Source organism: Megascapheus bottae, chromosome 9, assembly GCF_031878675.1.
Source record: "Megascapheus bottae isolate mThoBot1 chromosome 9, mThoBot2.hap1, whole genome shotgun sequence".
Taxonomy (NCBI): domain Eukaryota; kingdom Metazoa; phylum Chordata; class Mammalia; order Rodentia; family Geomyidae; genus Megascapheus; species Megascapheus bottae.
In genome coordinates, this window is record NC_143517.1 from 17,697,933 (window position 1) to 17,713,878 (window position 15,946).

A 15,946-nucleotide genomic window follows, 5' to 3' on the forward strand; every position below is an offset into this window, starting at 1 on the left:
TAATTCAGTTTCATTGATCATAGATTAATTTTCATGAGAGCATACATATTGTAGGATGGGAGCAGGAAGTTAAAAGGAAATACAAGATGCTCCTCTCCCTTGGGCAATAGGAGTAAATGAGCTGTAGGACTGGCACTATAATACATATATATATATATATATAGAGAGAGAGAGAGAGAGAGAGAGAGAGAGAGAGAGAGATGTAGATGTATATATACAGAGATGTATCATATAAAGAAATATATATCTAGGCCGGGAGTTTGGCCTAGTGGTAGAGTGCTTGCCTAGCATGCACAAAGACCCGGGTTCAATTCCTCGGTACCACATACATGGAAAAAAAGCCAGAAATGGTGCTGAGGCTCTAGTGGTAGAGCTCTAACCTTGAGAAAATCCAAGGACAGTGCTCAGGCCCTGAGTTCAAGCCCAGGACTGGCAAAAAAAAAAAGAAATATATCTATATCATTAGAGTTTGCCTCAGGTCAAATAACTGCCAAGTAGACTAGGTGCTGCCTTCTCCTTTTTACTTTTAATTTAGAAATAAAAGAAGTCCTCTAGCCAATTAGAACCTAAGGTATTTTAAAAGATACCTTTGCCACAATTTCACTTAACCATAAATATACCTAAAACAGTTGAATGTCTTCCACCTGATAGAGGAGATTATCAATAAAAGATTGCAGGGATCTTTTCAATATTAATAAAATGTTGATACCAAAAGCCATAAGAGGTTATATAAGTTTACCTCAAATTATATGTCAAATGCATGACAACAGAGACCATAACATTTATTCATGTAGATTTTTGGGTTTCTACGTATTTTTACCGATTATTAGCAATATATTTTTCTTTCCAAGGAGAGCTCCAACACTCTTTGTAAAATAAAAATGTATCCATAGAAACTGAACTCTGAGAGAGGCTGGCTTTGTTTTATTTTGACTCCAAAATTTGAGGTTTTAAAAATAGGAGTCAGTTGATATCTGTAATGTCTACGTACAAACCATTGTAATATTTATCATAATAGATTTCCTGGCCAGTTGTGCACACCACCACAGGTGTGTGTGGCTCCATGTTGGAGGCTAGGCAGACTTTACTGGAGATATCAATGAGCCCTGATGAATCCAAAGCAAAGATTTCTTCTCTGCCGAGCAGGAAGGTTGATTTGAATGTGACACTGTGCCTCATTTTAGATAACATCCTCCCTTGAAATTGCCCTGGGAACAGTTTTTTAATTCTAGTCATCTCTCTGACTTAGAAGTAATTTCATAATTGGATTTAATTTGATATTGGGAATCATATGTAAGCATCTAAGAGAAAAATATTATGTGGAAAATTTGGAAGCCTTACTTTGCATATTCCAAGTGACTTTATTTATTAATTCCATATAGACCTCATGTACAAAAAATTCCACTCTAAGTCTCCTCCCTCCAAGAAGGTAATCTAATACAAAACTTTCATAAGTCCATGCCAAGGAGTTTTACATTTAATTTAATGGGATATTATGTGCACAATAATAGCTTGCCTTTGTATTATTTCTGGCTTTTAGTCAAGTGACTATAACTAGATTGAAATGTGTTTTTAAGGTCAGTGATTCATCCGTTACCTCCTAGTACATTAAACTCTTGAAGTTCCACCTCTGAGGCATGTTGTTTTACTGTTCTTGGAGCTAGGCATTAAACCTAGAGCCTCTTGCTTGTGAGGTAAATATTCTATCTGTTTAGGCATGACCCCAGACCCCTCTACTTTTACTATTGTTTCCTCACATGCTTGTTAAATAGAGTTGTGTCTCTGTATCTGTGGGTTTGCACCCTCAAATTCAATCAACTGCAGATTTTTTAAAATAATAAAAGCAATGATGTAAAAATATTTACGGAGCATTTACATTTGTAGACATAAATAGACAGATAGATAAATAATAGATTCTGTATAAGTACTATAATATTTTAGGTTTGTGAGCATCTGTAGTTGTTGGCTTCTTTGAGGTGTCCTAGATACAGTCCTGTGCAGATACTGAGGGACAGACATAACCAATAAATAAAAAAAATGGTAGTAAAATTAGGCTAGGCTATTTCATATTAAGTCTAAATCTTAGTCCTTTCAGTTTACCTAACCATTCATCCTGTACATATCTTCATTGCAAAATTGCCATTTTCATTTGGGAAGAGGAGCTCTTATTTCTACTTTTCTGAGGGAATTTTCCCAAGGCATATTAGGGAATTTGGTGTTTCACTTGATGTTCTCTATCAAAAGATAGGCTGGTTGTTTCATGGTCACTTACTTATGTATGACACAATTAATATTCTCATGTAGATCCACAGTCAATATCCCAATACACAAGCTATATCATTTTTGTTTTTAGATTTTATTACAGAAAGTTCCTACAAACTGAGTAACAAGCTGAGCATGCAGGCTTGGAGCGCAGTTTTGATCTTCCAAATATATCCAGCATGTCTGTAGTACCTGTGGATAAGGGAGTGCTCTTGGTGCTTCTTCTTCTCCTAAGAATGCTGGTCTTAGTCTGAATCCTGATGTTATAGCTCAGCAACATAGCCTGAGAAATTATGAGCTCATGTCTTCATCTTATAATTCTGGAGACTGCGAAGTTAAAGCTTGGTGGCTACATCCAGGCAATATCTGCTGACTTTCCTGGTTTGTCATGAATGGGAAAGGCTATCACAGTATCACTTGAGCCACAGTGCCACTTCCGGTTTTCTGGTAGTTAATTGGAGATAAGAATTTCAGAGATTTTCGTGCCCAGGCTAGCTTTGAACAGTGATCCTCAGATATCAGCCTCCTGAGTAATTAGGATTTACAGGCGTGAGTCACCGCACCCAGCTAAAATGTGATTTTTAATATTTGTCACTGAATTTAACTTAAAAAAGTTAATGGCTATGTTAGACTCAGTTTTTCTTCCTTTTAATTTTAAAATTATTACCCTACTAGTAGACTGAGACAATGGAAATATAGTAAAAGTTTTCAAGTAAGAAGGCATAGAAATTATATCATCCAAATTCCTTTATTTTCCCAAGGTTAATAAAAGAAATTGACTTGTACACCCTCCTGTTACTGTGACCATCATAAACAGCCCACAATTAGCTAATTGTATTTTCAGAGCAGACATTCTCATTGCTTTAAAAATATAGTTCAGGGCCAGGAGTTTGGCCTAGTGGTTAAAGTGCTTGCCTAGCACGCATGAAGACCCGGGTTCGAGTCCTCGGTACCACATACATAGAAAAAAGCCGGAAGTGGTGCTGAGGCTCAAGTGGTAGAGCTCTAGCCTTGAGAAAGTCCAAGGACAGTGCTCAGGCCCTGAGCTCAAGCCCAGGACTGGCAAAAAAAATATAGTTCAGTTGAGTTCTATGAGTTGTCTATTTATGGGCAAAATATATTTTTAGTTAGTATCCTCATAAAGTTTGCCATCTTCCAACTGAGTCAGAGACTAGTAACTATTGATAATTATAAGAAGGATTACACTGTGCTGTAACTTAGTGAGTGACCAAGAAACTTCATCTTGGACACAGGAAAGGATCTGAAGATGCAGAGATGAACTTTGGCAGGTAATTTCTACACACACCATAGCACACACACAAAGGCCAAGAGTGAGTAAAAAGTGTGTGAATGGAACTGCATGAAAACCAGAAGTTGAAGGAGAAAAAGAAAGATGGTTCATAGAGAAAATAAGCGGGTAGAGGTCAGACAAGGGGGAGTTTTATGGACTAAGGAAGGAGCAGATGGCTGAGACTGGAAACCATTTCAGGCTTTGAAGCAGTGAGGATGTCACCTTTGGACATCATCCATCATTTGCGTGTCACTTTTCTCTCACTGACCCAAAAGAGTGCAACAGTCTTCATAGCGATTCTGATCCCAGAGCTTGGCAGTGATGATTAGCCACGAATAGTCCTCCAGTGATTCTAGATCAACAGCACCATGTTTTGCTTCCAAATGGTCCGAACACTCACCTGTGCTTTGGTTGGCTTTCTGATGATTTATGACATAATCCCACTTTTCATCTTCACCTGGCAGCTATCCTTTTGAACTGTCCTGCCTTACTTTAAAGTCTGCTTCCTGCCCTGGTGTCCCCGGGTGTCAGTTTCTCTATTAAACTTTCTCAGCTTCTGGGATCCTGTGGAATTGGAGTGCTAGGAAGTGGTGTTGATCAGCGGAATTCATTTCTTTTAGCATCTAAACTGTGATCAGAATTGCAAAGCAATTTTATACATTTGTAATCTCTATGGCTTTGCTTTATTAAGAATCTTCTTAATAACTTTAACTTTTAACAACTTATCATTGATTTTTCTTGTTCCAGTTGACATGGTTTAATTTTCTTGTGATTTTTGTTATTGATAATGCAAATGAAATATCTGACTTATTACAATTTGATCACTGATTTTAATTTTTTTTCTTTAACTTGTAGTTCTCTCGTGTGTTGAAGAATAGAGCCTGGCCCACCTTTAAACAGGCCAAATCTAAAATCTCTCCACTGCACAGCAGTGATTTCTGCCCTACTAACTGCCATGTCAATGTGATGGAAGTTTCTTATCCCAAAACATCAACCTCTCTAGGGAGTGCATTTGGGGTTCAACTGGATAATAGGAAGCACAATTCTCATGATAAAGAAAACAAATCTGAGCAAGGTAGGTCAGCTTCTGGAAATTCATCAACTCATGAAGAGTAACTTTTACAAAGAACGCATCCTTCACTAAACCCATTCAGATAATTCCAAATAAGTGTCTACATGATGAAAATAGAAACAGCTTTGCTGTTTCCTTTTACTTAGAGGTGTTTTTATTAGCTTAAATTATATGGACAGGAGTAATTGATATTATACATTCATTTATGCATCAGTGCATCTTACTCATAATCCTCCATCAGTCTCCCACCCCATCTTTTCCCCTTCCCAAACCAAACTGAGTAAGCATGATTGTTCCATTTTCATGTATGCACGTAAAGTATTTTGACAATATTTGTCATCCATCACCTACTCCATCCAACTGCCTCTTTCCCATTAGTGCCTACATTCGAAACAGGATCTGTTTCAACTTCTAATATTCATTTTTGTTAAAGTGCCTGTTGTTGTTCAAAAAGGTTTCATTCACCATGCTATCTTATCTTGCCTATAGTGCACTTTAATCAGCTTAATGATAGATAGATAGATAGATAGATAGATAGATAGATAGATAAATAGATAGATGTAATACTGTATGTGTTTACATATATATTTATAATTTAGGTCTAGCATCTACATCTGATAGAAAACATGTGACCTTTCTGAATCTGGCTTATTTTCCTTAATGTGATGGTTTTTAGATCATTTCCTTTTAAGAAGGATGAACATTTTTGCATTCCTTAAACGTGCAGTAGATTCTCATTTCAGATTACGGTCAATAGATTGAACTAACATTATAATTTGGAGAAAAATAGCTGAGCTCGTGAGGATGGCCTGTCAGGCTCCTCTACACCATTGCAGCAGAAGAAGCATGGAAGTGAGTCACCTTCAAGGACAGCTTCCCATCAGCTTTACTTATTCAGTCGAGCATTGGCTTGACAATGTATTTTCTCTTACATTGGGCTCACGAAGCTGTATTAGGAAGGCTGGTCAAAAGTAAGCTGTATCATCTTGGAATGACTTTCACTCCTCAGGGCAGCTGAGCCCCATGGTCTACATTCAGCACACCATCACCACAATGGCAGCACCGTCAGGCCTGTCTCTGCGACATCAAGGTGGCCACGGTCTTCGGTATTTGTTGAAAGAAGAAGATTTAGAAACACAAGATATCTATCAGAAGCTGCTGGGAAAACTCCACACTGCACTGAAAGAGGTGGAGTTGTGTGTTTGCCAAATAGATGAGTAAGTATTTTGTGTCACACTCATCAGTTTATCTAATAAAAAGGGATATAGAAAATGACTTTGACAAATCCATTCCATCTTGAGATATATTTGTATTCTAGTACCTTAATGAAAGGATATATTAAATACTTAATACCAGGAAAGAATAGGAACTCTCGATCTCTATGTGAAAAATACTACATTGAAAATTATCTTTGATAGGGTACTAACGGTAGGGGTTTCATTGTTAATGCAGTTCAGTGCATAATATTTGATGTATGTGTACTAAAGCGATATCGATGACCCTTACCCAGTATAATAAATCATTCACGTTTTAAAAGAAGCAAACACAAAAAGTATGTATCTGCAGGACCAGTTCCAATTGAATCAAGGGCCTATTGTGCAATGGTCTTAATGGCAACTCCAATAACTGGGAAGTTTTCACCTAGATAAGATGGTTAGAGCTGTTTAGCATGTTCTGAACTCGATAAGCTTTAGTTACTTCTTTCCTCTTTTGCCATTCCTGGTGCTTGAACTCAGGGCCTAAGCACTGTCCTTGAACTTTCCTCAAGCTAGGGCTCTACCACTTGAGCCACAGTACCACTTCTGGCTCTTTCTATGTACGTGGTACTGAAGAATTGAACCCAGGTCTTCCTGCATGCTAGGCAAGCATTCTACCACTAGGCCACACTCCCTGCCCCTAAATTTCTATTCTTATTGAAGAGTGTGTTAGAAGAATTGCCTGAGCTCTGGAGAGTGTTTGTCACATGCTTCTCCATGGTGGTGCTTCACATTTAGTTAAGGGAATATCCCAGAATATTCAGAAGTGCATGGTTTTAGGGATGGCTCAGTTTTTTGCCTTCAGAAGTAGATTAAGGATAATAGTCTTTTCTCATTGTAGTGTCTTTATAACGTGGCTGATTGAAATTGCTGGCACAGGCAGATTATGTGTTTTCTATATGTCATTCATCCTTTCCAGGATAACTGAGATTAGAACTTAGTCTAGTCATTAGATCTTACACTGGTGAAGTCATTATTTGTCTGTTATTTTAAAAAATATTTTTGAAATTTACTGCTTAATTTACTGCTAAATTAAGAGTTTCAGAATTATGAAAAAAATCATTACTGCATCTTCTCTGATACATATTTTTAAAAATTATTTTCAAATCTACATTTATCATGCCTTTTTGAAGCTTTGTAAGTGATTTAGAATTAGAATTTCATTTTTCATGTCTAAGGAACTAGTTTTAAATGTTATCTATGTGAAATGGCAACTTCTCTATTTAGAGATGAACTAAACAGTCTAAAGTAGCTAAGATGACAGCTATTTTTAAACAATTGAGTAACTGCAATTTGTCTTGCAATTGTGGTGACATAGACGTTTGCATTTTAGGGTATTGTATTTGTTTTATTTAATAAATGCGATTTCATGATCTGGATACTTTCTATTTTAAAAAGTAATTCTTTTCTGAAGATACTTGGGAAGTATATAGAACAAAATGTTTATTATAGGGCACTGAACCATGGTTCCCAGATCTCAGAGGATCTTTAGAAGAGCATCAAACCCAATCTTGCACTGCCCCACTTTTTTGGGGGGGAGGGGAGGTCAGTGGAAGGTTGATGCACTTTGTGAACCTGAGTCAGTGACAAAATCTCCAATGCATCCACCTCCATCCAATATCACCTGGATTTCATCCAAATGTTAACTTGTTGATTTTAGGTATGTTAATTTTTTTGTGGGCTTGAACTCAGCCTGGGCTCTTCAGGTCAAGGCAATTGCCCTATTCCTGGGCCTGGGCATTGTCCCTGAGCTCTTCACCTCAAGGCTATCACCCTACCCTTGAGTCAAGCCCCACTTCCCGTTTTCTCGGGGTTAATTGGAGATAAGAGTCTCAGGCCCTTTTGTGCCTGGGCTGTCTTTGAACCTTGATCCTCAGGTCTCAGCCTCCTGAGTAGTTAGGATTACAGGCATTAGCCACCTCGCCCAGCTAATGTTAGATAAATGTTTAAGAAGAATCTTGAACCTCAGTTTTTTTTTAACTTGCTTTAAAATATTTATATTTAAATACCTACTTGCACAAAGGAGTTGAGTTTCTATTAACTGAATCTCCTGTAAATTATAATGTTTTTCTTCCAATTTCACTAAATGTTCTCTCATTCTGAAAGCTATTGCCTAGCTCTGCATATGTACACAGAAAGTGATATGAAATGAACAAATGATTGGAGAAAGAATGTTGGTCCTCTCTGGATATAGCATGTAATTTAATTCTAAATATAAAATTGTTAGCTGGGCACTGGTGGCTCACACCTATAATCCTACCTACTCAGGAGGCTGAGATCTGAAGGTTATGGTTCAAAGTCAGACTGGGCAGGAAGTCCATGAGAGTCTTATCTCCAGTTAACCTCCAGAAAACCAGAAGTGACACTGGCTAAAATGGTAGAGGACTTTGAGCTGAAGAGCTCAGGGGCAGGGCCCAGGCCTATAGTTTAAGCACCATGACCAATAACAAAAAATAATAAAAATTGTTCCACATAATTCAATCTACAACATAGTCTTGTTGAAACCAGTCCAGTTGTTCAAGGACCTGCATTCTCCATGGCCTTTGTGTTTATAGGTTCTGCAGTGCAGTTGAGCTTAATGAATTGCTTAAAAGTCTAGGAGACAATTTTCTTACCAGGTAGTAATTATTCTTAGTCAGGGTACAGAAGCAGATCTCAGGTTTTAAGGGAAAATGCCTCATGAGCTCTCATGGAAATTGGTTTTCTTATAAAGAGCCCGGTGTTGAATTTGTCTTATCATAAGGGTACCTGTCACTTGGGAATACTGGTAGATATAAAATTTCATTTGATACCTAGACATTTGCTAAATCCTCCCACTTAGTTACAGATCCAAAGGTGGAATTAAGTTGAATTTGCAGACTGATAATATCAGATAAGATCACGTTATGGATTTTACTGAGATCTTATGATTTTTTTATTTCACTTTGGGAAACTGAATACTTTTTCTTCTAGTGGACTATTTCCTGGTAATGACAGGAAGATAGCAGAAATGAGTAAAAGGGAAAATAACTCATGAGTAGTTCTAAACCTTTGATAGGATTTTTCAGAGGATTTGTGATTTTTCCTTGGAAAGAAATTAATGTAGAGGGTTCGAGGATGGGAAAGATAGGAGATTCGGGGGACAGTCTCTATTTGCAGGGACTGGATGCTCCAAGGATTTAGTGATGAGCAAACTGAGCTCATCAGATAGTGATCCGGGAGCTCAGCAGGAGTAGTGGGATTAGTGGAAGAATTACCTTTGAAATTTCCTCAAGCATTATTTTCTGGTAAATGTAAAAATATAGGCACAGATTATAAGAACTAATATGTACCACAGTTCTTTTGTGCTGTGTAGGGTTCTGTTATTACATGCATTTACTTATTACATGCATTTCCTTATTTCCTTTTCCATAGTTTCTATATGCCACTTGTGCTTTTATCTCCTTCATTGTTTACAAAAGTCTAAACATCTCATACTCATAAACAACATAGGTTTCTCTATTTTTTTATTTAATTTAATATTTATTTATTTAGTTTTGGCCAGTCCTGAGGCTTGAACGTAGGGCTTGAGCACTGTCCTTGGGCTTTCTCAAGGCTAGTGCTCTACCACTTGAGACATAGCACCACTTTTGGCCTTTTCTGTGTACGTAGTACACAGAAAACCCAGGGTTTTGTGCTTGCTAGGCAAGCACTCTATCACTAAGCCATGCTCCTGGCCCTTTATTTTATTTTTTATTTTTTTGCCAATCCTGGGGCTTGAGCTTAGGGCCTAAATACTGTCCTTGGGCATTCTCAAAGCTAGCGCTCTACCCACTGAGTCACACCACCACTTCTGGCTTTTTCTATGTATGTGGTACTGAGAAATCGAACCCCTGGTCCTTGTGCATGCTAGGCAAGCACTCTACCCCTAGGCCATGTTCCCAGCCCAAAGGTTTCTTTCGTGCTCATTCTCTATGTCCATTTTAGGCCACTGGGTGTCCTATATTATTCTAAGAATTGCAGGAAGGTGTTCTTTGAGCAGAAACAGCTCCGATTTTCAATGAGAGAAATAACCAGGGCAGCCTTTGCACTGACTTAGAGGCTTCTACGTAGAAATGACCTCTGTTATTTCCACTCACGTTGTGTTGAATAAAGGAGGGCACAGAGCCATGTCTATGCTCAGGGGTTAGAGGACTGTCTTCCTGGATTGTGCCACAGTGAGACCATCCTAATCCCTCTAGCATATAAGAGAAATCTGTTGTTTTTTTTTTTTTCCAGTCCTGGGGCTTGAATTCAGGGCCTGAACACTGTCCTTGGGCTTTTTTCTCAAGGCAAGTGGTCTGCCACTTGAGCCAGAGCACCACTTCCAGTTTTTTTTTTAATGTATGTGGTACTGAGAAATCAAACCAGGGTGTTGTGCATGCTAGGCAAGCACTCTACCACTAGGCCAAACACCTGACCCTAAGATAAATCTAATTTTATACTTATATCTATAAATCTATCTACAAAGCTCACTATATATATACTGATCTAAAGGAAACAAAGGAGGCTCTGCTTAATTTTCCAAATGTATTTAACACCCTCCTTCATAAATGGGGGTACTAATAATATATTTTATCACCATTATCATAATAAATTACTCACTATTAAGAACTTGTGTTCTTAATATTAAAAACTATATAGAACTTATACCTATTTGGTAGTATAATGCCTTGCAAAGAAATTCAATGGTTGTTAGCTATAATGATATTTAAAAATGCAGTAGATAAAATGTACTGTGCACAAAAATGCTAACCTGCAATAATGAGAGGAAATTGATCTAGAATGGGGTGCTAATTAGAATTTTAATTAAAGGATTGATGATAGGTAGCTGAATATAGTATATGAGCAAAAGCAAATGAGAATACTTTTGCATGCACAAGGCATATTATATACCTTGATATTTTCTGGTCTAAAGATTTCATACAAGAGCATGGTTTGGGAAACAAGGTTCCCGATCATTAATTTGTAAACCTAAAAACCTAGTTCCCTTTGGGTCAGTGCAAGCATGATTGAATCTGTTTAAAATGAAAAGCAAATATGTGACTGCAATACTTGTAACTCTGAACAAACTGAATAAACCTCCTAATTATATATATATATATATATATATATATATATGCACCAAGGACTTCTTGCATAAATAGAATGCCCGTGTATCTTTCTTTGTATTCATAGTTCACCGGTTTGTGCAGTATGGAGCTTGGGTAATTGGAGTTAGCTTGTTTTAATCTTTTGGGTACAAAGACTGAATAAATATTACAATATATCTTACAAGACCTGAAAGTATTTTTTCAGAATAGAAAAACTATATTTCAAATAATTCATAGTTTTCAGTTACTGAAGGTGTTCATAGAGCCTTGAGCAATGTAACATAGCTCCTTTAATTTTCACTGATGTCTAGAAATTATAATGATAAAATAGTATTCAGATGTCACTTCACAGAGGACCTTCCCTGACCTCACCATTTGAAATTGTCTGTGATTTTTTTTCTGTCTTTTCTCTTTTAGTGCTAGGAGCCTTGTACATGTTAGGCAACAGTTCTACCACTGAGCCATATCTCAGGCCCAGCCCTACTGCTGTCCTTTTTTCCCCCCCTTTATTTCTATTCTTTACATTTGTTACCACCTAATATACTGTAAAGTTTAGTTGTTCATTGTTTGTCTCTTCCCAGTTGAATTTATGCTTTGTGAATTCTGAGACATTGTGTGCTTTGTACTACATTCACAGTACTAAGAACACATGGTGCAATAAATATGTTTAAGTGAATAGTCTTAACAAATATTTATTTCACACTTACCATTGGTTTGATGGTCAGGAATATGTGTAAGAAATATAAGCAACTTTTGTAATCTTAAAAATAAAAAAGAAACCATTACATTACTACGGGAAATGAGTGTAAATATGTGCCAGTGGTTGGAACTGAACATCGTAGGTAGTTAGTAAAAGAGAAGGTAATTGTTGGTTTGAGATGCTTACATGGACTCCTGGTTTAAATAGGGTTTAATTCCCCTCCCAAGTTTTTAGTTTGCTTTTTGATAATGAAATAATAAAAAACTAAATTTACTTTTGCCTAGTTCTTTCCTTTTTTTTTCTTTTAGATTTGTGTGTGTGTGTGTGTGTGTGTGTGTGTGTGTTTGTGTTTTACCAGTTCTGGGGCTTGAACTCGGAGCCTTGGGCTTTCTCAAGGCTATTGTTCTACTACTAAAGCCACAGCACCACTTCTGGCTTTTTCTCTGTGTGTGGTACTGAGGAATTGAACTCTGGCCTTCATGCATGTTAGGCAAGCACTTTACCACTAGGCCACGCTCCAGGCCCCTCATCTTAGTGATTTTTGCTCAGTTATGGCACCCTTATTATTGAGTGGTTTATGGTTAATTGGAAATAAGACTTAATTGCCCTGACTGACTTCACACTGTGATCCTCAGATCTTAGACTCGTGAAGAGCCCAGGGTTACATGTGCGAGCCATCTGCACACAGCTAACTTTTGCCTTATTTTGAATTAGATAGTTGTAGAATCCCCAATGTACAGCCACTCATTTAAACCTCAGGGTAGTAGGATCAATAATTATGAAAAAGCTGCCTGCCTCAGGCCTTACAGCAGCTCGTCTTCAGATGGCATTGAGCTAAATTGGACAGATTAAGGGCATATCATTCTGACTGGATTGCCAGTGAGTTTGGAGTGGGCCTTGCGTTCTCCCATCCTCGTGTTGATGTGACCCTGTGTAGCCTCTTGCAGTCAGTATGGTCAGGAATTCTTCTTGTGTGTGCAGAGAGAAGACTGATGATAAGAAACTCTCCCTGTCAGACGAGAATGTCGAAAAGCAGGGATCTATGGGTTTCTAATACTGGAGTGAACTTGCAAGGATTCTGAAGCACACTGAGTGTTTGCTTTTAATATTTAGCTCTCAAGTGTTGTCTTGATAGAGGAGTGGTGGTGAGATAGGCAGAAAGGACAACTTCTATGAACCAGGGGTGTACTGCTCACATTTCATTCCCACTACAACCTTGTGGACTAGCTAGCTATTCTCATATTATAAGTGCCATGAGTTTACTATAACTGTTCTAATAACAAGTCCTAATAAATGGGTTCAAATACTGTTGAATTTCTGACTATACCATGTCCTGCTTCTATTTCTTACTATAAACTAAAAATAGAATTCAACTTTGTCCAGTCCTTGTGTGTGTGTGTGTGTGTGTGTGTGTGTGTGTGTGCACGCGTGCTCATGCTAAAACTGGAAGTTGAACTCTGGGCCTCATGCTGTTGCATGCTTTTTTGTTTTGTTTTGTTTTGTGCTCAAGGCTAGAACCACACTTCAGGCTTTGTGCTGGTTAAATGGAGATAAAAGTTTCACTTTTCTGTTAGGGTTGGCTATCCTCTGATCTCAGCCTTCGGATTAGTAAGATTACAGAAGTAAGCAAACCACCAGAGTATGGCTATAAAAGCAATACTTTCTTTTTCAGTTTTTTACATAAGAGAAATAAATGGTGTGAGATATGAAAACATTTTAGAAATGTTTGATATTAAATAAATAAGGTAGCTATTTGTGGCGGTGGATTTGAAAATGTGTACTTCTTTTTACTATCACATTTCAGTCTTCTGTCTTCAATAACATATTCTCCTAAATTGGAGCATCAGACCTCAGAGTGTGTACTACCAACAGACAGCGACAATGAGAGAGGAGAAAGAAACAGCAAACGGGTCTGCTTCAACGTGGCAGGGGATGAGCAGGAAGACTCAGGTCATGACACCATCAGCAACAGAGACTCCTACAGGTAACTGGTTCATTCTGCATTTGAGAAAAAGGTCTTTAAAATTAGTGTGTATCAGTCACTGGGCTTGAACTCAGAAACCTAGGCACTGTTCCTGAGCTTTTTTGCTCGAGGCTAGTGCTCTACCACTTGAGCTATACCGAAACATGAAGCTTTTTGGTGATTAGTTGAAAACAAGAGTCTCATGGACTTTTCTCTCTAGGCTGGCTTTGAATAGCAGTCCCTAGATCTCAGCCTTCTGAGTAGCCAAAACTAAAGGTTTGAGGATCAATTAGTTGTTGATTGTATGATGGGAAATATTATGCAAATGTATATTAATAAGTTATTCTTCTCAGAAATTTTTAAATCAAACTTATAAGTGACCTTAAAAATACACTTTAATTCCTACCACGTAAGTGGGAGAGTTTGGAGAGTAACTGCATTTTATGTACAAGGATGGTGTGGTCCATCGGGTTCACATAATTTACCTTGGAGAGTAGGTGGTATAACTCCCTGGCTTCTTTTGAAATCACTCCTCTATCTTACTTTTTCTTTTTGTCACCAAAGCATTTTAATTATTTCTAAAGATTTAATGATGTATCACACAGATTAATCACCTTTACCATTTTATTTACTTTTAGCTTCTAAAAATACCAGCATACTTAACTAGAAATCCATGGTTTTTCTCTCCAGTGGGAAATTATATCTGAAAATGCTTTTTACCTTATGTTCTGGTTATCATATAATTAAAATTATTCTCCCACTCTCCCACTAGGCTAAGACAGAGATTCTGAATGTAAATTTAAAGTTAACTAGGTCTTTTATCTTTACTCTGAGAGGTAAAAATAATTTATTTCCTACAATATTTCTGAATGTGGATTGTGTTTATGGTCACACACAAACATTCAAACCATTCTTCCTTGGGTATTCAGGATTATCAAGGACTTACTAGTGTTGTGCTGGGTATGGAGGCAGACAAGATATCTCCTGAGAGAGCTCAGAGTGTCGCCCGTAATTTATAACAGAAGCTACCGGAAACAGATGGAAGAAACCACAGAACAGGACTTTGTGTCTATTAGAAAATGATCTAACCACTGTTGGCAAAATAAATGATGCAAAGTCTTATGTGTGATCTGAGTCCTAGTTTTATAAGCACACATTTAATAAAAAAGTTTGCTTAGGATTCATTTGGATGACATAAGAAAAATGAAATACATTTTACTTACAATAAACAACTTTAAAGGTCTATCTTTTTCATAGTTTGTATGAATTATATCAGTAAACATAACTGGCACAAGTTTAAGATAGTAAGAGGCAGCTGAACGATTTGGGAAAACCCATTATAACACCATCTTGTTCTTCCCAGTGACTGCAACAGCAACAGGAACTCCATTGCTTCCTTTACCAGCATCTGTAGCAGCCATTGCAGCTCCTACTTCCACAGTGATGAAATGGACTCAGGTGTGTAGGTGACTATTGTGTCTGTGCTATCTGAAGTCAATTCTATGGGCGATACCTTGAGAAATGGTTTCTTGGATCCATGTGACTTACATAAACTTCATTCTTGATCACCACCCAAGTTGTGTGTTTGTGTTATGTGCTCTATAAAGTGAATTTCCCTGGCCGGGAGTTTGGCCTAGTGGTTAAAGTGCTTGCCTAGCATGCATGAAGACCCAGGTTCGATTCCTCAGTACCACATACATAGAAAAAAGCCAGAAGTGGTGCTGAGGCTCAAATGGTAGAGCTCTAGCCTTGAGAAAGTCCAAGGACAGTGCTCAGGCCCTGAGTTCAAGCCCAGGACTGGCAAAAAAAAATAAGTAAAGTGAATTTCCCATGCCTAAATATGTGGAGAGGGAGAGTTGGTTTATATATATATATATATATATATACACATACATATATACACACACACACACATACATACTTGAAGGAGCAAACCAGTTTTTGCCCTCTATGTTCTGATCTTTAGGTGTCACCACTATGAAACTACACAGGAAGCTAGTTTTCCTAAGGCACCATGAATGGTTGATTAGGGTAGGGTGAGGTGAGGATTGTGGAGGCTCTTTTTTGCAGCAGAAGTATCTGAACAACCCGTATATGTGGAAGATGGAAGAGACGTTCTGAGGAAGCATAGTGATTGCCCTAACAGCTTGTAACTATCTTCTTTTGATGTGTAAAGAAGGCTTCCATCCAGTGAGGATAAATCTTAATTTTCAAGTACTTAGCTTTCTCCAACTCTAGCCTTTAGAACAATAGGCCATTTGAAAGTACCATTGACATGAGTTGGTACAGTTAGGAGTGACGATCTGACCTCT

At 37.7% G+C, this 15,946-nt stretch overlaps 1 protein-coding gene across 1 annotated transcript in view; it reads left to right on the forward strand.

The window, feature by feature from the left end:
• Prex2 (phosphatidylinositol-3,4,5-trisphosphate dependent Rac exchange factor 2) overlaps nt 1-15,946 on the forward strand; it is a 262,087-nt gene that overhangs the window by 158,241 nt on the left and 87,900 nt on the right. Inside the window, exons 24-27 of the mRNA XM_090338918.1 lie at nt 4,409-4,628; nt 5,635-5,842; nt 13,476-13,655; nt 14,998-15,092. Coding sequence (XP_090195044.1) covers nt 4,409-4,628; nt 5,635-5,842; nt 13,476-13,655; nt 14,998-15,092 — 703 coding nt within the window. The remainder of the gene's footprint in view (nt 1-4,408; nt 4,629-5,634; nt 5,843-13,475; nt 13,656-14,997; nt 15,093-15,946) is intronic.